The 24,848-nt window shown below is 45.4% G+C and overlaps 1 protein-coding gene across 8 annotated transcripts in view; it reads right to left on the reverse strand.

The window, feature by feature from the left end:
- Nucleotides 1–24,848, reverse strand: part of RAVER2 (ribonucleoprotein, PTB binding 2) — a 371,062-nt gene that overhangs the window by 158,808 nt on the left and 187,406 nt on the right. For 5 of the 8 annotated variants that reach the window (XM_069232507.1, XM_069232514.1, XM_069232509.1 and 2 more), the window contains exons 7-9: nt 21,927–22,034; nt 21,676–21,784; nt 1,546–1,793 (exon numbers count right to left, since the gene is read on the reverse strand). In XM_069232507.1, the coding sequence (XP_069088608.1) occupies nt 1,546–1,793; nt 21,676–21,784; nt 21,927–22,034 (465 nt within the window). The remainder of the gene's footprint in view (nt 1–1,545; nt 1,794–21,675; nt 21,785–21,926; nt 22,035–24,848) is intronic. The other 3 variants (XM_069232511.1, XM_069232510.1, XM_069232508.1) reach the window with 1 other exon arrangement.

Consider the following 24,848-nt stretch of genomic DNA (forward strand, 5'->3'; position numbering starts at 1 on the left):
AGAGTGGCATTCAGTGGACTGGCAGAGTGCAGGGGCATATAGTTGTGTTACAGAGTAAAATGCACTGGCATAGAGTGTAGTGGAGTAGAGTGCAGTGTTGCGGAGAGGCATAGCGTACAGTGGTGTTGTGCAGAGTAGGCTGATCTGGCCTGGAGTGGTGTAAAGTGCAGGGGTATAGAGTTCAGTGGCGAAAGTGTATTGGCATAGGGTAGAGTGGTACAGGGTAGAGTAGAGAGGTGTAGCGTGAGGCGAAGTAGAGTGCAGTGGAGTGGTGCAGAGTGGTGCATAGTAGAATACTGTGGTGTGGAGTGATGCAGAGTTGAGTGAAGTGGCTTGAGGTGAGTATTCATGGTATGGTAGCACACTCCCATTTCAGACAACACATTTTCCATTTAAATAACCATTACATTTGCACAGACATGCTGTTTTACTAATAAAACTATGATGTGCACAGACAAAAATGTGTGGAAATTGAATGACCTAGTTTAATGATTTGTTTTGATCATATTAGAGTATCTGGGTGTTTCAAACACCCTTCAGAAATAACGACATGCGCTTCATTTGGGTGTTCATAATTCTAATATATTCTGAAATACTTACACAGTTCAATGAAATGTTATACGGTGCTAAACACAATTTGTTTCCTACCCCTAGTATCCAGCAAGATTGTCCCATAAATCCTTTTGCTTTGAAGTCAGAGAAACAAAGTAAACAAGTGCCTTTGGAAGACAGCAACAGACATTTGACCTTGGTCTTTGAATGTGCAGCAAATATGACGAAATAACAAGATTTAAAGGCCTGTTAACAGAAAGCAAGTTTGTTGAATTATACTGAAAACACGGTTTAGGCAAAAGGAGGGGCAGACTGAACATGGAGAGCCTAAAGCAAATAAAGCCAGCAAATGGAAAGACAGAAAGTGTTACAAACCACAAAGCCAATGGTAATCACCAAGCAGAATGCATTCCTGGGTCAATTTTCTGGAAGCCCCTCAAGATTTCTTTAGCACACCAAACAGCTATGCTGTCTGATAGGCTGCAACCTAATAAACCATGCTTGAAGTCCATCAGAAACACAAGAACTTTGCCAAAATTAAACCAGGTAAACATGGGACATGTTCTAGTCCAATTCAGGCACCATAAAAAGTAGCAATAGTAAAGAAGTGAAAACACAAACAGTGCAAAATCGGATGTATCACAGATTTTTTTATGTATCCTGTCTCTTCATGCATTCCTACTAAAAAGCTTCGCTCACAGCCTAAAGGTGGTATAAAATGGTTCAAAATGTTGGGATCTAAAAGAGAGCAAGAAGACAGTCTCTGAATACTTCCGTTTTCAAAATAAACTTTTCTATAGGAATAATATAATTACAGGATTACAATCTCAGACAATACAGGGAGAAAAAAATATTTTACATTAATTTCTACATATCACTGTGGTTAAACCGTTCACAATATACATAGAAATGTTGCATATTTTTTATTAATTTCTTAAATAGTGTAACTACAAAATAGAAAAATCGGAGGTTCTAACGCCAGTATTTCCTTACCCCTGAACTTGGATTGCTGGCTTTTGAAGGAGCTTGTCTGTTGTGCTCCCCTAGCAAGGACCTTGTAGCAGCATTTTGAAAGTTCTGAAATGCCTTTGAGCCTTGCAGGCTTCCTTCTGGAAATCCTAATTTACTGGACTGTTTCTCCTGAGGCAGTCCTGATATCAGCGGGGCACCGCCATGCTGATTTATAAAACAAGGCAAAATGCCCATTTTTGTTGCTTGTATTGCAGAAGGTGTTGCGTTGCCTGTTTAGACAAACATATAAAGAACCGTTTCTATTTGGTACTTACCAAAACATTTAAGGTTTATTGCTTTGAATCACAAAAATTATGCTGCAAGGACTATGCTGAAGTAGTAGAAAATTAGAAATGAAATGGCAGATGTGTCACTGCCTCTCACTATTTGATCACTACAATTCTAGTATATTAACTGAAATAAACTTCACTCACCTGCAATTTGCCATGTAGAGGTAGCCATATTTCTATTTATTACTTTACTTCTGGCATCCGGAAAGTTTCCATGATATGGCGAAAGAACTGTACTAAAGACCTTAAATGATGACTCCATTATCTGGAAAGAGCTCGAATGACTTATAATTGACTTCCCTCTTCCACAAGGCCCCTCCACATCCAACTATACCTGAACTCTAAATTCTGTATGCCAGTCATGCAAACAAATTATTTTCTCTGGTTTGCTGAAAAAGGTCTACAAAGGTTAGAGAGATAAGATTAGAATGTCTGGTGGAAAGCAATTGCTACGGGGAGTTCAGGAATGTACAATTAAAGTAACAAAAAGTAGAAAACCGATTACTGCTTTCTTCCATCATCTGCATTCAAGTACCTTATCACTACACATGGAAGTCAATGTACTCTTCAAGGTACAGATTCTACTTCACTACTCGGTCAGTGCTTTTTTTCTGCTACCAGAATTCAAAACATAATATATTTGAAATGTCTATATGGAGAGAGATTAGCAACCGTGCATATCTCTACGAGTAAGCATTGTCTACAGGTGACTGTTTGCTGCTTTTGTGCTCATTGCCAGGTGATGCTAATATGACAAACTAGACTAAATACTGTAGAGAGTAATCTGATATTGACTAGCCTTTTTAAACCACGTCTAGATAGTGGGATCACTTGGTTCATTCAAAATACAAAGGAATTCCTTTCCACATAAGAATCTTAATGAAGGAATGAAGGCTGGGTAAGGGAAAATAGTTGGAAACCAGTCTGAGTCAAATTCAAGTGTGCACAAATGAGCAAGTATTATAGGATTGATATGAAGGATCACTTTATGACAGCAAGGGACAGCAAAGGAAACTGGATCCAAGGATCACAAGCACACACACCAATCAGAATCCCACTTCCAGTTCAAAATCACAAGTGTTTCAGTAATCGGTTTGTCAATACAAGATTAATATATACAGATTAACATGTATATACAGCTAATCTAAAACGAACTCATTTACAGAGGTAGTGGTTATTCTTAAAATGTGATATAGATCTAGCACTCCTGGACTTCCGATGGACTTCATGGACTTTCACATCATTTGTGCAGCTTTACAGAGCTCTCTGATAGTTCTACATTTTGAAACAATACCATATAATTTGAAAAGCCATGTGTAGGAAGTTGGCTCTGTATGCACTATTTCAAAGTAAGGAATAGTATGCACAGAGTCCAAGGGTTCCCCTTAGAGGTAAGATAGTGGCAAAAAGAGATAATACTAATGCTCTATTTTGTGGTAGTGTGGTCGAGCAGTAGGCTTATCAAAGGAGTAGTGTTAAGCATTTGTTGTACATACACACAGGCAATAAATGAGGAACACACACTCAGACAAATCCAGCCAATAGGTTTTGTTATAGAAAAATATATTTTCTTAGTTTATTTTAAGAACCACAGGTTCAAATTCTACATGTAATATCTCATTTGAAAGGTATTGCAGGTAAGTACTTTAGGAACTTTGAATCATTACATTAGCATGTATACTTTTTACATAAAACACAATAAGCTGTTTTAAAAGTGGACACTTAGTGCAATTTTCACAGTTCCTGGGGGAGGTAAGTTTTTGTTAGTTTTGTCAGGTAAGTAAATCACTTACAAGTCTCAGGTTTGGGTCCAAGGTAGCCCACCGTTGGGGGGTTCAGAGCAACCCCAAAGTTACCACACCAGCAGCTCAGGGCCGGTCAGGTGCAGAGGTCAAAGAGGTGCCCAAAACACATAGGCTTCAATGGAGAGAAGGGGGTGCACAAGTCCACACAAAAAGTACACCCTCAGCGGCACTGGGGCGGCCGGGTGCAGTGTAGAAACAAGCGTCGGGTTTTCAATGGAAATCAATGAGAGATCAAGGGATCTCTTCAGCGTTGCAGGCAGGCAAGGTGGGGGCTCCTCGGGGTAGCCACCACCTGGGCAAGGGAGAGGGCTTCCTGGGGGTCACTCCTGCACAGGAGTTCCGTTCCTTTAGGTGCTGGGGGCTGCGGGTGCAGGGTCTTTTCCAGCCGTCGGGAAATGGAGTTCAGGCAGTCGCAGTCAGGGGGAGCCTCGGGATTCCCTCTGCAGGCGTCGCTGTGGGGGCTCAGGGGGGACAACTTTGGTTACTCACGGACTCGGAGTCGCCGGAGGGTCCTCCCTGAGGTGTTGGTTCTCCACCAGTCGAGTCGGGGTCACCGGGTGCAGTGTTGCAAGTCTCACGCTTCTTGCGGGGAGTTGCAGGGGTCTTTAAATCTGCTCTTTGAAACAAAGTTGCAGTTCTTTTGGAGCAGTGCCGCTGTCCTCGGGAGTTTCTTGGTCTCTTGGAAGCAGGGCAGTCCTCTGAGGATTCAGAGGTCGCTGGTCCTGGAGAAAGCGTCGCTGGAGCAGGGTTCTTTAGAAGGCAGGAGACAGGCCGGTAGGACTGGGGGCCAAAGCAGTTGGTGTCTTCTTTCTTCGTCTGCAGGGGTTTTCAGCTCAGCAGTCTTCTTCTTCGGTAAGTTGCAGGAATCTAAATTCTTATGTTCAGGGGAGCCCTTAAATACTAAATTTAAGGGCGTGTTTAGGTCTGGGGGGTTAGTAGCCAATGGCTACTAGCCCTGAGGGTGGGTACACCCTCTTTCTGCCTCCTCCCAAGGGGAGGGGGTCACATTCCTATCCCTATTGGGGGAATCCTCCTTGTAAAGAAATGGCTCCCTGTTGCAGTTACCCCCCACTTTTTGCCTGATACTGATGCTGACTTGACTGAGAAGTGTGCTGGGACCCTGCTAACCAGGCCCCAGCACCAGTGTTCTTTCACCTAAAATGTACCATTGTTTCCACAATTGGCACACCCTGGCATCCAGATAAGTCCCTGGTAACTGGTACCTCTGGTACCAAGGGCCCTGATGCCAGGGAAGGTCTCTAAGGGCTGCAGCATGTATTATGCCACCCTAGAGACCCCTCACTCAGCCCAGACACCCTGCTTACAAGCCTGTGTGTGCTAGTGAGAACAAAATGAGTAAGTCGACATGGCACTCCCCTCAGGGTGCCATGCCAGCCTCTCACTGCCTATGCAGTATAGGTAAGACACCCCTCTAGCAGGCCTTACAGCCCCAAGGCAGGGTGCACTATACCATAGGTGAGGGTACCAGTGCATGAGCACTGTACCCCTACAGTGTCTAAGCAAAACCTTAGACATTGTAAGTGCAGGGTAGCCATAAGAGTATATGGTCTGGGAGTCTGTTTTACACGAACTCCACAGCACCATAATGGCTACACTGAAAACTGGGAAGTTTGGTATCAAACTTCTCAGCACAATAAATGCACACTGATGCCAGTGTACATTTTATTGCAAAATACACCCCAGAGGGCACCTTAGAGGTGCCCCCTGAAACTTAACCGACTGTCTGTGTAGGCTGACTAGTTCCAGCAGCCTGCCACACTAGAGACATGTTGCTGGCCCCATGGGGAGAGTGCCTTTGTCACTCTGAGGCCAGTAACAAAGCCTGCACTGGGTGGAGATGCTAACACCTCCCCCAGGCAGGAGCTGTAACACCTGGCGGTGAGCCTCAAAGGCTCACCCCTTTGTCACAGCCCAGCAGGGCACTCCAGCTTAGTGGAGTTGCCCGCCCCCTCCGGCCACGGCCCCCACTTTTGGCGGCAAGGCTGGAGGGAACAAAGAAAGCAACAAGGAGGAGTCACTGGCCAGTCAGGACAGCCCCTAAGGTGTCCTTAGCTGAGGTGACTAACTTTTAGAAATCCTCCATCTTGCAGATGGAGGATTCCCCCAATAGGGTTAGGATTGTGACCCCCTCCCCTTGGGAGGAGGCACAAAGAGGGTGTACCCACCCTCAGGGCTAGTAGCCATTGGCTACTAACCCCCCAGACCTAAACACGCCCTTAAATTTAGTATTTAAGGGCTACCCTGAACCCTACAAATGAAAATGTCACTTACCCAGTGTACATCTGTTCGTGGCATCAGTCGCAGTAGATTCGCATGTTCTGCAATAGCTCGCCATCTGGTGTTGGGCCGGAGTGTTACAAGTTGTTTTTCTTCGAAGAAGTCTTTCGAGTCACGGGACCGAGTGACTCCTCCTTTTGTCTCCATTGCGCATGGGCGTCGACTCCATCCTCGATTGTTTTTCCCCGCAGAGGGTGAGGTAGGAGTTGAATTGTAGTAATAGTGCCCATGCAATGGAGTGACTAAGTATGCACCTATTTAAGGTTGAGATGATACATATATAAATAATTGAAGGCAACTTCCAAACTGCTACAGGCTCCCGGGGAGGCGGGTGGGCACATGCGAATCTACTGCGACTGATGCCACGAACAGATGTACACTGGGTAAGTGACATTTTCAGTTCGATGGCATCTGTCGCTGTAGATACGCATGTTCTGCATAGACTAGTAAGCAGTTATTTCCCCAAAAGCGGTGGATCAGCCTGTAGGAGTGGAAGTAGTCTGAAATAATGTTCTTAATACAGCTTGACCTACTGTGGCTTGTTGTGCGGATAACACGTCTACACAGTAGTGCTTGGTGAATGTGTGAGGCGTAGACCATGTGGCTGCCTTACATATTTCTTGCATTGGGATGTTTCCTAGAAAGGCCATGGTAGCACCTTTCTTTCTGGTTGAGTGTGCCCTTGGTGTAATGGGCAGCTGTCGTTTAGCTTTAAGGTAGCAGATTTGGATGCATTTAACTATCCATCTGGCTATACCTTGTTTTGAAATTGGGTTTCCTGCATGAGGTTTTTGAAATGCAATAAAGAGTTGTTTAGTTTTTCTGATGTTTTTTGTTCTGTCAATGTAATACATTAATGCTCTTTTGACATCTAATGTATGTAGTGCCCTTTCAGCTACGGTATCTGGCTGTGGAAAGAACACTGGAAGTTCCACTGTTTGATTTAGATGGAACGGTGAAATAACCTTTGGCAAAAATTTAGGATTGGTCCTTAGGACGACTTTGTTTTTGTGTAGTTGTATAAAAGGTTCCTGTATTGTAAACGCCTGAATCTCGCTTACTCTTCTTAGGGAAGTTATGGCGATGAGAAATGCCACCTTCCAGGTTAGGAACTGTATGTCGCAGGAGTGCATGGGTTCAAAAGGTGGACCCATAAGTCTAGTTAGGACAACATTTAGGTTCCATGAAGGAACAGGTAGTGTTCTTGGTGGTATAATTCTCCTAAGGCCCTCCATGAATGCTTTAATGACTGGTATCTTAAATAGGGAAGTTGAATAGGTAGTCTGCAGGTATGCAGATATTGCTGCAAGGTGTTTTTTAATGGAAGAGAAAGCTAGGTTAGATTTTTGTAAGTGAAGCAAGTAACCCACTACATGTTCTGGAGTTGTGTGTAATGGTTGTATTTGATTAATATGGCAGTAGCAAACAAACCTCTTCCATTTACTTGCATAACAGTGCCTGGTGGATGGCCTTCTGGCTTGTTTTATGACTTCCATACATTCTTGGGTAAGTTGTAAGTGCCCGAATTCTAGGACTTCAGGAGCCAGATTGCTAGATTCAGCGATGCTGGATCTGGGTGTCTGATCTGTTGGTTGTGCTGTGTCAACAGATCTGGCCTGTTGGGCAATTTGATGCAGGGTACCACTGATAGGTCTAGCAGCGTTGTGTACCAGGGTTGCCTTGCCCGAGTTGGTGCTATCAATATGAGTTTGAGTTTGCTTTGGCTGAGTTTGTTTACCAGGTAAGGAAGGAGAGGGAGAGGAGGAAAAGCGTAAGCAAATATCCCTGACCAGTTCATCCATAGGGCATTGCCTTGGGATTGTTTGTGTGGGTATCTGGATGCGAAGTTTTGGCATTTTGCGTTCTCCCTTGTCGCAAACAAGTCTATCTGAGGTGTTCCCCAGAGTTTGAAATAAGTGTTCAGAATTTGGGGGTGAATTTCCCATTCGTGGACTTGTTGATGATCTCGAGAGAGATTGTCTGCAAGTTGATTTTGGATCCCTGGTATAAACTGTGCTATTAGGCGAATTTGGTTGTGAATTGCCCAATGCCAAATTTTTTGTGCTAGCAGGCTTAACTGCGTGGAGTGCGTCCCCCCCTGCTTGTTTAGATAATACATTGTTGTCATGTTGTCTGTTTTGACGAGAATGTATTTGTGAACTATTATTGGTTGGAAGGCTTTTAGTGCTTGAAAAACTGCTAGAAGTTCTAGGTGATTGATATGCAGTTTTGTTTGATGTACGTTCCATTGTCCTTGTATGCTGTGTTGATCGAGGTGTGCTCCCCACCCTGTCATGGAAGCATCTGTTGTTATTACGTATTGTGGCACTGGGTCTTGGAAAGGCCGCCCCTTGTTTAAATTTATGTTGTTCCACCACAGAAGCGAGAGGTAAGTTTGGCGGTCTATTAACACCAGATCTAGAAGGTGACCCTGTGCTTGAGACCACTGTGATGCTAGGCATTGTTGTAAGGGCCTCATGTGCAGTCTTGCGTTTGGGACAATGGCTATGCATGAAGACATCATGCCTAGGAGTTGTAATACCATCTTTGCCTGTATCTTTTGTGTTGGATACATGCGATGTATGATGGTGTTGAAATTTAGAATTCTTTGTGGACTTGGAGTGGCTACTCCTTTTGATGTGTCTATTATGGCTCCTAGGTATTGTTGTACCTTGCGCGGCAGAATGTTGGATTTTGTAAAGTTGACGGTGAACCCGAGTTGGAAGAGGGTTTGTATGATCTGATTTGTGTGATTTGAGCACTGTATGAACGAATGGGCCTTGATTAGCCAGTCGTCCAAATATGGGAACACATGTATTTGCTGCCTTCTTATGTGTGCAGCGACTACCGCTAGACATTTGGTAAAGACTCTTGGTGCGGTTGTTAATCCGAAAGGCAGTACCTTGAATTGGTAATGTATTCCTTTGAATACAAACCTTAGGTATTTCCTGTGCGATGGGTGGATTGGTATATGGAAATAAGCATCCTTGAGGTCTAAAGTTGCCATATAGTCGTGTAGTTTTAGCAATGGCAATACTTCTTGTAGTGTGACCATGTGGAAGTGGTCTGATTTGATGAAAGTGTTCACTACTCTGAGGACTAGGATTGGTCTCAGTGTTTTGTCCTTCTTTGGTATCAGAAAGTACAGTGAGTAAACTCCTGTGTTTATTTGTGTGTTTGGCACTAATTCGATTGCATTCTTTTGCAATAGTGCCTGCACTTCTATCTCCAGGAGATTGGAATGGTGTGTTGTTAAATTTTGTGCTTTTGGTGGTATGTTTGGAGGGAATTGTAGAAATTCTATGCAATAACCATGTTGGATAATTGCTAGAACCCAAGTGTCTGTAGTGATTTTCTCCCATGATTTGTAATAATGACCTATTCTTCCCCCCACTGGTGTTGTGTGGAGGGGGTGAGTGACATGTGAGTCATTGTTTAGTAGTAGGGGTTTTGGGACTTTGAAATCTTCCTCTATTTCTAGGGAATTGCCCTCCTCTATATTGTCCCCGAAAACCTCCTCTATACTGTCCCTGGTAACTGGACGGTGTGGCTTGTGAGGTGCTGGCTTGTGTGCTTTGACCCCGAAACCCCCCTCGAAAGGGCGTTTTACGGAATGTGCTGTAATTCCCTCTGCTCTGCGGGGAGTAGAGTGCGCCCATGGCTTTGGCAGTGTCCGTATCTTTTTTGAGTTTCTCAATCGCTCTGTCCACTTCTGGACCGAACAGTTCTTTTTCATTAAAAGGCATATTGAGAACTGCTTGTTGAATCTCTGGTTTAAATCCAGACGTTCGGAGCCATGCATGCCTTCTGATAGTTACAGATGTATTAATTGTCCGTGCAGCTGTATCTGCAGCGTCCATGGAGGAGCGTATCTGGTTGTTGGAGATGGTCTGTCCCTCCTCAACCACTTGTTTTGCCCTATTTTGTAAGTCCTTGGGCAGATGTTCAATGAGATGTTGCATCTCGTCCCAGTGGGCTCTGTCATAGCGCGCAAGTAGTGCCTGGGAGTTCGCGATGCGCCACTGGTTTGCAGCTTGTGCTGCGACTCTTTTACCAGCTGCATCGAACTTGCGGCTTTCCTTATCTGGGGGTGGTGCATCTCCAGATGTATGAGAGTTGGCCCTCTTCCTAGCTGCTCCTACAACGACAGAGTCTGGTGGCAGCTGTGTAGTGATGAAAACCGGGTCCGTAGGAGGCGGCTTATACTTTTTTTCCACCCTTGGTGTGATTGCCCTACTTTTGACCGGCTCCTTAAAGATGTCTTTTGCGTGCCGGAGCATACCAGGGAGCATAGGCAGGCTTTGGTATGAGCTGTGGGTGGAGGAGAGTGTGTTGAATAAGAAATCATCCTCGACCTGTTCTGAGTGGAGGCTTACGTGGTGAAATTGTGCTGCTCTAGCCACCACTTGAGAGTACGCGGTGCTGTCTTCTGGTGGAGATGGCTTTGTAGGGTATGCCTCCGGACTGTTATCTGACACTGGGGCGTCGTATAGGTCCCATGCGTACTGATCTTGGTCACCCTGGCTCATGGTGGTGTGAGCTGGGGAGTGTGATGGAGTTTGTGCTGGTGAAACGTTAATCACGGGCGGAGGAGAGGGTGGTGGTGTAACTCTTTTCACCACTTTTGGTTGTGGTGTTTGTTCCGTCTGGAACTCCAACCTTCTCTTTCTCCTAATGGGGGGAAGGGTGCTTATTTTTCCTGTCCCCTGCTGAATGACGATACGCTTTTGCGTATGGTCCACATCAGTTGCTTGTAGTTCTTCCTCAAACCTATGCTTCTGCATTTGGGAGGTTAGCGAGTGCTCTTCTGTATAAGAGCCTGAAGCTGGGTCGCTTGCAGTTTGTTTCGGCATCGAAACCTTGTCTGCGTGTTTTTTCGGCTCCGAGGTGACTTTTTTCCTTTTCGGGGCCGAAACCTCTCGGCGTCGATCTGTTTCGGTGCCGCTGTCTCGGCGTCGAGCCGTGTCCACACCGGCATCTCGGTGTCGAGGCTTGTCTCCAGCACTTTCTCGGTCCCGAGAAGGCTGCGTGCCGGTGTCTCGATCGGAGTCGGACGATCTCGGCACTGTTTGGGCCTTTTTCGGTGCCGACGGTCGGTCACCGAATTTATGGGTCGAGCCATGGCCTGGTGGCAGTGGCGTCCCCTGGGCCTTGTAAATGGTCCTTTGAGTGGATTTCGACGTCTTACTCACGGTTTGTGTATCGTCGAATCCTTCGGAGTCTGAGTCTTGGATCGAGAAGGTACCTTCCTCTTCCTGTTCCTCGAACTCCCGGTGGGCTGTCGGTGCGGACGCCATCTGAAGTCTTCTGGCTCGACGGTCTCGGAGTGTTTTTCGGGACCGGAACGCACGACAGGCCTCGCAGGTGTCTTCGCTGTGCTCAGGTGACAGGCACAGGTTGCAGACCAAGTGTTGGTCTGTGTAGGGGTATTTATTGTGGCATTTGGGGCAGAAACGGAACGGGGTCCGTTCCATCGGCGTTCTTCAGCACGCGGTCGGGCCGACCAGGCCCCGACGGAGGATCGAAAAACTACCCCGAAGGGCACCGGAGCTCTTCGATCTTCGATGCGGTGTGGAATCTAAGTACGCCGATCCCGAACGCAACAATACCGACGAAAATCTTCCGAAATTAGCTAATTTTCCGTTCCGAAACTCGGAGCGACAGGAACACGTCCGAACCCGATGGCGGAAAAAAAACAATCGAGGATGGAGTCGACGCCCATGCGCAATGGAGACAAAAGGAGGAGTCACTCGGTCCCGTGACTCGAAAGACTTCTTCGAAGAAAAACAACTTGTAACACTCCGGCCCAACACCAGATGGCGAGCTATTGCAGAACATGCGTATCTACAGCGACAGATGCCATCGAACATTAGATTCCTGCAACAACAAGAAGAAGGACTGCCCAGCTGAAAACCCCTGCAGAGGAAGACCAGAAGACAACAACTGCCTTGGCTCCAGAAACTCACCGGCCTGTCTCCTGCCTTCCAAAGAACTCTGCTCCAGCGACGCCTTCCAAAGGGACCAGCGACCTCTGAATCCTCTGAGGACTGCCCTGCTTCGACGACAAGAAACTCCCGAGGACAGCGGACCTGCTCCAAAACGACTGCAACTTTGTTTCAAGGAGCAGCTTTAAAGACCCCTGCAACTCCCCGCAAGAAGCGTGAGACTTGCAACACTGCACCCGGCGACCCCGACTCGGCTGGTGGAGAACCAACACCTCAGGGAGGACCCCCGGACTACTCTACGACTGTGAGTACCAAAACCTGTCCCCCCGGAGCCCCCACAGCGCCGCCTGCAGAGGGAATCCCGAGGCTTCCCCTGACCGCGACTCTCTGAATCCTAAGTCCCGACGCCTGGAAAAGACCCTGCACCCGCAGCCCCCAGGACCTGAAGGACCGGACTTTCACTGCAGAAGTGACCCCCAGGAGTCCCTCTCCCTTGTCCAAGTGGAGGTTTCCCCGAGGAAGCCCCCCCTTGCCTGCCTGCAGCGCTAAAGAGATCCCTTGATCTCTCATTGACTAACATTGCGAACCCGACGCTTGTTTCTACACTGCACCCGGCCGCCCCCGCGCTGCTGAGGGTGAAATTTCTGTGTGGGCTTGTGTCCCCCCCGGTGCCCTACAAAACCCCCCTCGTCTGCCCTCCGAAGACGCGGGTACTTACCTGCAAGCAGACCGGAACCGGGGCACCCCCTTCTCTCCATTCTAGCCTATGCGTTTTGGGCACCACTTTGGACTCTGCACCTGACCGGCCCTGAGCTGCTGGTGTGATAACTTTGGGGTTGCTCTGAACCCCCAACGGTGGGCTACCTTGGACCAAGAACTGAACCCTGTAAGTGTCTTACTTACCTGGTAAAACTAACAAAAACTTACCTCCCCCAGGAACTGTGAAAATTGCACTAAGTGTCCACTTTTAAAGTAGCTATTTGTGAATAACTTGAAAAGTATACATGCAATTGAAATGATTCAAAGTTCCTAATGTACTTACCTGCAATACCTTTCAAATAAGATATTACATGTTAAATTTGAACCTGTGGTTCTTAAAATAAACTAAGAAAAGATATTACTATTCTATAACAAAACCTATTGGCTGGATTTGTCTCTGAGTGTGTGTACCTCATTTATTGTCTATGTGTATGTACAACAAATGCTTAACACTACTCCTTGGATAAGCCTACTGCTCGACCACACTACCACAAAATAGAGCATTAGTATTATCTATTTTTACCACTATTTTACCTCTAAGGGGAACCCTTGGACTCTGTGCATGCTATTCCTTACTTTGAAATAGCACATACAGAGCCAACTTCCTACACTCCTTCTACAAGATGGAGGATTTCTAAAAGTCAGAGTCACCTCAGCTCAGGACACCTTAGGGGCTGTCCTGACTGGCCAGTGACGACTCCTTGTTTTTCTCATTATCTCTCCTGGACTTGCCGCCAAAAGTGGGGGCTGGGTCCAGGAGGCGGGCATCTCCACTAGCTGGAGTGCCCTGGGGCATTGTAACACGAAGCTTGAGCCTTTGAAGCTCACTGCTAGGTGTTACAATTCCTGCAGGGGGGAGGTGTGAAGCACCTCCACCCAGAGCAGGCTTTGTTTCTGTCCTCAGAGAGCACAAAGGCTCTCACCGCATGAGGTCAGACACTCGTCTCTCAGCAGCAGGCTGGCACAGACCAGTCAGTCCTGCACTGAACAATTGGGTAAAATACAGGGGGTATCTCTAAGATGCTCTCTGTGTGCATTTTTTTATAAATCCAACACTGGCATCAGTGTGTGTTTATTATTCTGAGAAGTTTGATACTCAACTTCCCAGTATTCAGTGTAGCCATTATGGAGCTGTGGAGTTCGTTTTTGACAGACTCCCAGACCATATACTCTTATGGCTACCCTGCACTTACAATGTCTAAGGTTTTGCTTAGACACTGTAGGGGCATAGTGCTCATGCACTGGTGCCCTCACCTATGGTATAGTGCACCCTGCCTTTGGGCTGTAAGGCCTACTAGAGGGGTGACTTATCTATACTGCATAGGCAGTGTGAGGTTGGCATGGCACCCTGAGGGGAGTGCCATGTCGACTTACTCGTTTTGTTCTCATCAGCACACACAAGCTGGCAAGCAGTGTGTCTGTGCTGAGTGAGGGGTCCCCAGGGTGGCATAAGATATGCTGCAGCCCTTAGAGACCTTCCCTGGCATCAGGGCCCTTGGTACCAGGGGTACCAGTTACAAGGGACTTACCTGGATGCCAGGGTGTGCCAATTGTGGAATCAAAAGTACATTTTAGGTGAAAGAACACTGGTGCTGGGGCCTGGTTAGCAGGGTCCCAGCACACTTCTCAGTCAAGTCAGCATCAGTATCAGGCAAAAAGTGGGGGGTAACTGCAACAGGGAGCCATTTCTTTACACCATGCATGAAATAAGATTCAAAGTCGCTGCACAATGTAGTCAAAAAGCCAAGAAGTCAGTGGACAATTTGAGTAGGAGATCATAAAGATTGTACAAATGCAGAGGGTGGAGCACAATATTCGATTAGCCAGCAAGGACTAGTTTTCCACAAAAGAAAACGTAATATATAACGTAGCAATTTAAAACAGTTCAACCTAGAATAGCTCTACTCTCAACCCACTCACACACATCTCTCACCACCACACTGTATCTTCCACCTAATAGCCCAATATGTTAACTTTGGGCATACACAAAGACTGACAGCTGTACTATACACTGCTTTCTGAAGCACAACAAAATACTTAAGTCAACAATCAAACCGAACCCACTACATGAAAAATATAAAAAATATTTTCATTGGAACTAACAAAGACAACATACCACTCACCTAAAGCCGACTACAATATCATGGAGCAGAATTAAACCTGCTGCATGAATATAATTGCAGATAACATTTTATTGCACAGGTCCAGCTATCATATCACACAAACAGATTTATATTAATGTGAATGGCCAAAAGAAAAGAATTCCCTAAGCATATTTAAATGACTGTTAGAAGGAATGTTTAAACAAGCAACACCGGTATTCGTTTTCGTAAGATATGTATGGATGCTCCAATACTCCAATTGTCATGTGCAAGAAAACTATGACTTCCAAGACTAAAACAGGACTATCTATTGGTTTGTTTAGTTTCATGTCCGGAAGACCATGTCCTCAGCTTTTCAACGTGTTCTATCTGGAACGAAAGATGAGATCAATGGCTGTTCCTGATGGATATTAGAAGGTCGTTGGTGACAACTAGCAGTAAAGTATCTAACAGAACTTTCAATTATCTTTCTTTGGTTAAAGACTTCAGTCTTCAACATCAATTAGTTTGTCATAGCCTGCCCTTTCCTGCCAGAAATATGGCAAAGGGAAGTTTGTTATAGAACCCAGCTTGTCTATGATTTTGAAAGAGGGCCATCAGGTCCAATTGTTCCCCTAAAGTTTATGGGAGAAGTCTCAAGAGGTGCACAAACTGATCTTTTCTCCAGAAATGTATAAATAACACTTGTATCATGTTTTAGAGGTCACTACCTGGTAAGTCATCAAACGGTCACTGACAAACATCTTGGTAAGAAAATGACATAAAATGCCATTGAGCAGGTCTGATAGAAGAGACTTTAACATGGAATAAAGTGTAGAGAATAAAAAATACAAGTGGTAAATTAGCCCATTAACAGGTGTGCAAAGCTCTAACTAATGTTGCACAAAAAGCTCCTGCACTAGAGTTCCGATCTTTCAGTTCCTGGGGGCTGCGGGTGCAGTCTTTTCCCGGTGTCGGGATCTGGGAGTCAGGCAGTCGCGGTCAGGGGGAGCCTCGGGATTCCATCTGCAGGCGTCGCTGTGGGGGCTCACGGGAGGCAACTCTGGCTACTCACAGTCTCGTAGTCGCTGGGGAGTCCTCCCTGAAGTGTTGTTTCTCCACAAGTCGAGCCGGGGGCGTCGGGTGCAGAGTAGCAAGTCTCACGCTTCCGGCGGGAAACGCAGTTGTCTTGAAGTTGCTTCTTTGGAAACAAAGTTGCAGTCTTTGGTGAACAGGGCCGCTGTCCTCTGGAGTTCTTGGTCCTTCTAGAGCAGGGCAGTCCTCTGTAGTTGTGTAGTTCATTGAGAAACCTAGTTTGTGGAGGGTTTCTATGACGTACTATGTGTGTTGTGAACACCGTTCTAGCGTGTTGGTTTTGATTAACCAATCATCTAGGTGCGGGAACACATGTATTTGCTGCTTTCTGATATGTGCAGCTACCACTGCCAGGCATTTTGTGAAAAACCTTGGCGCAGTTGTTATTCCGAATGGCAACACCTTGAATTGGTAATGTACCCCTTGGAATACAAACCTCAAGTATTTTCTGTGTGAAGGATGTATCGGTATATGGAAATATGCATCCTTTAGGTCTAGTGTTGCCATGTAGTCTTGTTGTTTGAGCAGTGGGATTACGTCCTGTAATGTCACCATGTGAAAGTGATCTGATTTGATGTAGGTATTTAATGTTCTGAGATCTAATATAGGTCTTAGAGTCTTGTCTTTTTTGGGTATGAGAAAGTACAGAGAGTAAACTCCTGTTCCTTTCTGTTGAATTGGTACTAATTCTATTGCTCCTTTTTGTAGCAGCGCTTGGACCTCTAGTCCTAGAAGGTTCATGTGTTTTGACATATTGTGTGTTTTCTGTGGGACGTTTGGAGGGAATTTGAGAAATTCTATGCAATAACCATGCTGGATAATTGCTAGGACCCAAGTGTCTGTTGTTATTTCCTCCCAATGTTTGTAAAATTCGGTTAGTCTCCCCCCCACAGGCGTTGTGTTGGGGATTTGTGACGTGGAAGTCACTGCTTGTTTTGAGGAGTTTTGGGACTTTGGTACTTCCCTCTACTCTTTTGGAATTGTCCCCCTCTATATTGTCCCCGAAAACTTCCCGGCTGATACTAGCTCTGATAAGTGGGCCTTGTTTGTGAGGTTGTGGGTTCTGTAGTTTGTCCTCGAAACCCCCCTCTAAACTGTGTTTTGCGAAATGTGCCTCTGCTCTGTGGGGAGTAGAGTGCGCCCATGGCTTTGGCTGTATCAGTGTCTTTTTAAAGTTTTAAGAGGTTCCACTCCGGGTTGATCCTGCGTAAAAGAACACCCCACCCACCATCATTTTAGCAAAGTAACATAATAAGTTACAAAGACCACTCAGTAACCAAGTTCTATATCAGGGAAAAGTTAAAGTTTTTTTATAACACAAATCTCAAAATCAAGCAGTACAGATTAACGCCATGAAGGTTTAAAAAGCAAGTTAATACAGAATAACCAAGAGTCAAATCATTATAAGTCTTAAATGAGAAGCAAAATCAAGGAACGTTAGGACAGCATCCTCAACAGAATGGGAAAGTCTGCAAGGAAAATCTCAGAAAATCTGGCTCACCTCCAAAACTAACAGGTTCTTATAAACAAATCATGCAAAGAAAATTAGCTGGAAGCACAGATTCAGCTTGCGATGATCCAGATAAAATTCCTTCTAACAAATAAAAGTACACCATATAAATGGCATTATATGTTAGCACTATTCCTTTAAGTAAGCAGAATGCTCACCGAACATACCGCCTTCTGGAGAAGTTTTGAACATAGCTTGCAACATCAAACAAAAGTTATTCATCAACATGCAATATGAACTCACACATGGACACACAGAGGAAGAAAGCTTAAATGCTACAACCTTCCTAGCACACTAGAAGTTTCTTTATTAGTTTGTTTTTGTTCAAGAAAACACATCATATCAGTTTTCTTTGCTGAGCCCATGGGGATAGAAAGATATTCAGAGGGGCCTGATGGGAGGGGTGAATGCAGCAGCAAAGACACTGACAGAAACAGCATCCATTTTAACAAATATGACAGAATCACTAAAATGTGCCATAACCAAAACATGTTAGCAAATAGACTTCCACATTTCATATTACACTTGTTTCAACTGCAGACACCCCATTTCATTTTTTACATATAGGATTCAACATAAAATCACTAATACTGAATGTTTAACATAACATGAAAAATATAAACATGAAAAAACCTCCCACACCAGCATTCTTTACAATCCAATGCACAACTTCGAAAAATATATTGTGAGTGGTGACAAAGGCATGGTCAATATGAAGGTGGCCATCAAAGACATTGTCACTGAAAGAAATGTTGACATGGAAGTTGTTGGTGAGGATGTAGTCAGCCCAACTTTACGAGGTGGGTACAGAATATTTGTAAAGTTATGGAAAAGTTACAGAATATTTGAAAACTTGTGAGTATTCTTAGACAATCCCTATAACTCTGCTTCAAGGGGGGCTGCGCAATGCTTGAAAATTAGAGTGATAATGTATTACGAAAGTGTGAATTGATGATCATTTGGACATCTCACAAATGTCTGCCAGAGGCATTTTCACTAAAAAATCTGATATGAAGGAGATCCTGACCTAACTGTCAAAACCAGCTAAGTAGGGTGCAACACATTTGAATTTTGACTGAGCTTACTAGGGACATCTTCATGAGGTGTGAATAAATTACTTACTTTGGTTTGGATCTTTCTGGTAGATGCATAATGTTTCCACACATTCCTCACCTTACAAATGATCTTTCCAGGTGCCAACCTTGTCCAGGAAACCTTTCTCCAACAACAGTGCTGCAGCTTCGCCTGGTGGCACTATGCATTTTCAGCTGCAACTTCAGTCCAACAGATGCGATGGAAATGGAGTATATTAGACTTCACCCAACGCATTGGAGTCAGTTCCTGTTTTTCTTTCCCCCAGAACCAAAGGATGAATGTGAAGAAGAACTGAGCGAGCATCAGCGACCATTACGGCACATAACATGTCTGCATACTTTGGGATCTTTTTAGTTATGGCACTAACTTGTCGAGGGACGACAGTGAGAAATGACAGGAAGATCGTTACTGATGGTAAGACATTTTTTCTTCTGAGAGATACTATCCCTGCAGACTCCTCACCCTATAAACGACTCCAAAAGCTGTCATTTCACTAGTAGGTAGGATTCAATGGTACCAGTTAACCTAGGAAGCCATGCAACACAGCCCAAGAAAAGTATCTGTTATATGGGGCCTGCGCTGTGAGGCAGTAATGTTTGTCAAATGTATGCAGAGATGATTATGTGGCCACAAGGCAATTTCAACCACTGGAACGTCTCTAGTGAGAACAGGGGAAATAGATGATCATCCACTGCTCTGTCAAGTACGATTGATGTAATAGGACATAGCAAGATTTGGGGCCAAGTCTATGAAGTTATTGCCACCAACAATACAGATTCCAGCGTGAGGAGTCTGTGCACAGGCTTGAATGGGGGTGCCAATAAGAAAGTCAATAAAATATTTAAACCCACTATGGAACAATGAATGGAGGGGAGGAAACTGGTGAAGTAAACTTTTTAGAAAAGGCTCTACTTTGTGCTGATCTAAACAAGGACTGCTGGCCAGGGACTCACATGAAGACAGGTAGGGCAGCCAATTATCCCTTACCTGTTGTCCTGACAAGAACCTGCTGTGTAAGAAACAGCACACATTGCAGGATGTCTAAAAGGTGGAATTTAAAAGGAACAAAGGCTTCAGACACAACTCACATACATGGTTTTCATAGTGGGTTTGCTGGCAGCCAAGATGACATTCACAACTTCATTAGTACAACAAAAAGACTAGTAACGCTCAATCTCTCTGCATGCAGATACATTGTTTGGGGGTTAGAATTTATGACGACTACCCAGTGGCAAGAGCAGCTCCATCTTGTGTGGGATAGGAAATGCTGGCTAAATGCTTAGAGGCAATATATCTGCAGAGCAAATCTTCCTTGGCCAGTCTCAGATGGTCAGATGTGCTTAATCCTGCAGCATCTTCCACAGGCTCTTTGGAAGACGTAAAGTCTGTATGAACACATGCAGCAGAACGTGAGACCAGCTGAGCCTCAAGGCATCCCCCAGAGAATCATTCAGAGGTTAAGCACCTGGCACAAAAAAAGTGGACAACTTCTGTTCTGGGCTGTGGCAAAGAGATCCATAAATGGAAACCAAATCTGGAGTACATGTTCTCTGATATTTTGCAGTGCAGTTTCCCACTCGTGGTCCTCCAGTGACCGAGGACAGAGCATCCACTCTCACACAAAGAATAAACATGCACGGTGAGCCGCTACAGGGAAAATTCCCTGTTGCTGTGTCACTGTCACTGGTAACAACTCTATAGAGAGTTCATGACACCATGCCGCCTGATCTGTTAATGCAATGGACAGGGTTATTACTGTCAGACAGAATCTGAATGACATTCCCTCAGAGTGCAAGATCAGCTGCACACAGCTCAAGCAGTTTATGCACCACTCCTAATCAGAACAAAGGCTTTGAACCATCATGACACCCACCTAGGCAACCAAGTCTAATGAGGAGGCATCCGTGATCAAGGAAGCCTGTGCCAATGTAAGGATGATAGGGCGGCCAACCAAAAATTAGCAAGGGTCTATCCACCACTGCAGATCTGGATGCTCTGATTGTAAGATCTACATCTGGTCCAAGAGGCTCCCTTGATGTTAGAGTGACTGATTTCACAGGCATCACTGAAGGGCCTTCATTTGCCATTTGCCATGCGGTACCAGCAGGATGAACAAGACCATGAGACGAAGCAGACGGAAGGCCTCGCAGAACAAGATTATCTCCTAAACTTGTGTGATTCTCTGTGGAGGAGCAAAGGCTTTCATGTGGATCATGTCCAGGACCACCTCAATGATGGTCAGTCTCTTTGTGACCGTGAGGCTCAGATCACTGACAGTCTTCTTTGACCAGAGCTGGAAACTCTGCTTTAATAAAAAATACACATTTTTTTTTTTTAAAGCAGCAGTTGCCCAGGTAATGAAATACATCGATTCCTGACCTTTATAGTGTGGCCATTGCAAATGCCAGCACTTCTGGAAAAACTTGAGATGAGGTCTTCAGTCAAAGCAGTAAGGCCTAGAATGAAAATAAAGGGACCCAACTCTGAACCTCAAGTATTGTATGCAGGTGTAAAGGACAATAAAATGCAAATAGTTGTCTTGGATGCCCAGTCATACAATCTCGTCCATTTGTGGCCAGCAAGGCTTGGATAATGCACAGCATCTTGACCGTGTGCCGCCGAATGAACAAGTTCAGACAGTGGAAACCGAGAATTGGTCTCAAACCTACATTTTGCATAGGGACCAAGAAGTATTGTGACTAAAACTGTGTGGCCCTATCTTCTACAAGAACAACTTTTATGGCCCTCTTTGTTCAGTTTTTCTAGAAGTGTTGTATGTCCAGTATTCAGCAAAAAGACTAGTTTGCTATGCAAAGGGGTACTAGAGAGTATAACCCTGCAGAAGGAAGATGTCTTGGAAAGGAGATCACAGCAGAGATGTAGAGATGGAAGAACGAAAAACTACTGTCATTAACACTAAGTGTAGCCCAGGGAAAGGAAAGGTGTTGCAAGGGCATTTTGTGATGAATAACACTGCACAGTGCTGTTTACTTTCTTCAACACTGTGGCTGTTGGACCACAGGCAACATTTACACCCACAAAGCTAATGAACTCCTGAACATCAAGTCAATCTCCAACTACGGTCCTCAGTCTGCAGTAAAAGTTACGAAAAACAGTTGGCAACATATTTTATGGATAGTGTTAACACATTAATTTGTCAAATATATGTATTTGCTTTAGGCAGGGTGTACAACTAAAATTGAAGGCAATACATTCATTCTAGAAATAAAATACCTTTCTGTGTTTCCCCAAGATGTGCCAAATCAGTCACTGGTTGCCCTGGCCCAATTCCTAAACCTGACTGAAGTAATGCAGTTGGAGCTTCACCAAGGAGTCCAGGTTTCTGAATAAAAGAGTAAGGAATACTTAATGGATTATTTTGTGGCATTACTTTGAACAAAATTCAAAAATATTTTCACAATTGTGTGCTTTTCTTTCAGATTCAATCAAGAGGAAAACAGCTTGTGTGAACAAACAATGCTTACATTGTTGATGGTTTGTGTGCTTTTGAGTTTCAGTAGTTGCTGTTGTGCCATCTGCAAATGTGAAATGTTCTGAAGGAGGACTGCAGGACTTCCCAAAGAAGATTTCTGCTAAACACATAAAAAAAAGTCTGGGTTGGTAGGAAAGGTCTCAAACAACGGTAGCTATTTCAAAAGGCCACCTCCTATTTCACAACAGTTATTTGATAAACAAAGTAAATGCTCTTAAGAGCCTACAATTTTGTCTAAGACATTTGACTTTTATTTAGTCCTAACAAAAGACAGCTCTAACCTGAAATAAAACATACAAATTTAACTTTCTCATCATTTATTAAACAAAACAATTGTCAACATTCAGTAGCCTTGTGTGAAATGTAAGCATACTGTGATAGTCATCAAAGCGTGGAACCCCATTTAGCAGCAATAACCTAAATTAACAATTTCCTGTAACAGTTTGTCTCCCACACGATCCGGGAGAAATCCTGTTTCATTCCATACAAACTGCTTAAAATTGGAAATGTTGAGGATGTTATTTTATGCACAGGTCTCTCTATGTTCTTCCACAGAATCTCAATGGGGCTAAAGTGGGACCTTTACAAGGCTATTCCAAAATTCTGATTATTTTTGTTTTCAGTCAGTCACAGATTTAGTGGCACATTTTTTAACATTGCCATGTTGCACCATCCACTTCTGGTTAAGCTATGGCATGGTTACCCCCTGACTTTGTGCCTTTGCTGATGCTATGTTTTGAATTGAAAGTGTGCTGAGGCCTGCTAACCAGGCCCCAGCACCAGTGTTCTTTCCCTAACCTGTACTTTTGTATCCACAATTGGCACACCCTGGCATCCAGGTAAGTTCCTTGTAACTGGTACCCCTGGTACCAAGGGCCCTGATGCCAGGGAAGGTCTCTAAGGGCTGCAGCATATCTTATGCCACCTTGGGGACCCCTCACTCAGCACAGACACACTGCTTGCCAGCTTGTATGTGCTGGTGAGGACAAAACGAGTAAGTCGACATGGCACTCCCCTCAGGGTGCCATGCCAACCTCACACTGCCTATGCAGTATAGATAAGTCACCCCTCTAGCAGGCCTTACAGCCCTAAGGCAGGGTGCACTATACAATAGGTGAGGGCACCAGTGCATGAGCACTGTGCCCCTACAGTGTCTAAGCCAAACCTTAGACATTGTAAGTGCAGGGTAGCCATAAGAGTATATGGTCTGGGAGTCTGTCAAACACGAACTCCACAGCACCATAATGGCTACACTGAAAACTGGGAAGTTTGGTATCAAACTTCTCAGCACAATAAATGCACACTGATGCCAGTGTACATTTTATTGTAAAATACACCCCAGAGGGCTCCTTAGAGGTGCCCCCTGAAACCTTAAACGACTATCTGTGTAGGCTGACTGGTTCCAGCAGCCTGCCACAACCGAGACATGTTGCTGGCCCCATGGGGAGAGTGCCTTTGTCACTCTGATGCCAGTAACAAAGCCTGCACTGGGTGGAGATGCTAACACCTCCCCCATGCAGGAGCTGTAACACCTGGCGGTGAGCCTCAAAGGCTCACCCCCTTTGTTCCAGCACCACAGGGCACTCCAGCTAGTGGAGTTGCCCGCCCCCTCCGGCCACGGCCCCACTTTTGGCGGCAAGGCCGGGGGAAATAATGAGAATAACAAGGAGGAGTCCAGTGACTCTTCTTTGACCAGGGCTGGAAACTCTGCTTTAATAAAAAATACACATTTTTTTTTTTTTTTTAAAGCAGCAGTTGCCCAGGTAATGAAATACATCGATTCCTGACCTTTATAGTGTGGCCATTGCAAATGCCAGCACTTCTGGAAAAACTTGAGATGAAGTCTTCAGTCAAAGCAGTAAGGCCTAGAATGAAAATAAAGGGACCCAACTCTGAACCTCAAGCCCCTAAGGTGCCCTGAGCTGAAGTGACTAACTTTTAGAAATCCTCCATCTTGCAGATGGAGGATTCCCCCAATAGGGATAGGATTGTGACCCCCCTCCCCTTGGGAGGAGGCACAAAGAGGGTGTACCCACCCTCAGGGCTAGTAGCCATTGGCTACTAACCCCCAGACCTAAACACACCCTTAAATTTAGTATTTAAGGGCTTCCCTGAACCTAAAGATTTAGATTCCTGAAACTACAAGAAGAGGACTGCTGAGCTGAAAGACCCCTGCAGAAGAAGAAAAGAAGACACCAACTGCTTTGGCCCCAGACCTACCGGCCTGTCTCCTGCCTTCTAAAGAAACCTGCTCCAGCGACGCTTTCCCCAGGACCAGCGACCTCTGAATCCTCAGAGGACTGCCCTGCTTCAAGAAAGACAAGAAACTCCCGAGGACAGCGGCACTGCTCCAAAAAGACTGCAACTTTGTTACAGAGGAGCAGATTTAAAGACCCCTGCAAATCCCCGCAAGAAGCGTGAGACTTGCAACACTGCACCCGGCGACCCCGACTCGACTGGAGGAGAACCAACACCTCAGGGAGGACCCTCCGGCGACTCCGAGACCGTGAGTAACCAAAGTTGTCCCCCCTGAGTCCCCACAGCGACGCCTGCAGAGGGAATCCCGAGGCTCCCCCTGACCGCGACTGCCTGACTCTAAAATCCCGACGGCTGGAAAAGACCCTGCGCCCGCAGCCCCCAGCACCTGAAGGAACGGAACTTCAGTGCAGGAGTGACCCCCAGGAGGCCCTCTCCCTTGCCTAGGTGGTGGCTACCCCGAGGAGCCCCCCCCTTGCCTGCCTGCACCGCTGAAGAGACCCCTTGGTCTCCCATTGACTCCCATTGGAAACCCGACGCCAGTTTACACACTACACCCGGCCGCCCCCGCGCTGCTGAGGGTGTACTTTTTGTGTGGATTTGTGTCCCCCCCGGTGCCCTACAAAACCCCCCTGGTCTGCCCTCCGAAGACGCGGGT

The sequence above is a fragment of the Pleurodeles waltl genome, chromosome 4_2 (assembly GCF_031143425.1).
Source record: "Pleurodeles waltl isolate 20211129_DDA chromosome 4_2, aPleWal1.hap1.20221129, whole genome shotgun sequence".
Classification (NCBI taxonomy): domain Eukaryota; kingdom Metazoa; phylum Chordata; class Amphibia; order Caudata; family Salamandridae; genus Pleurodeles; species Pleurodeles waltl.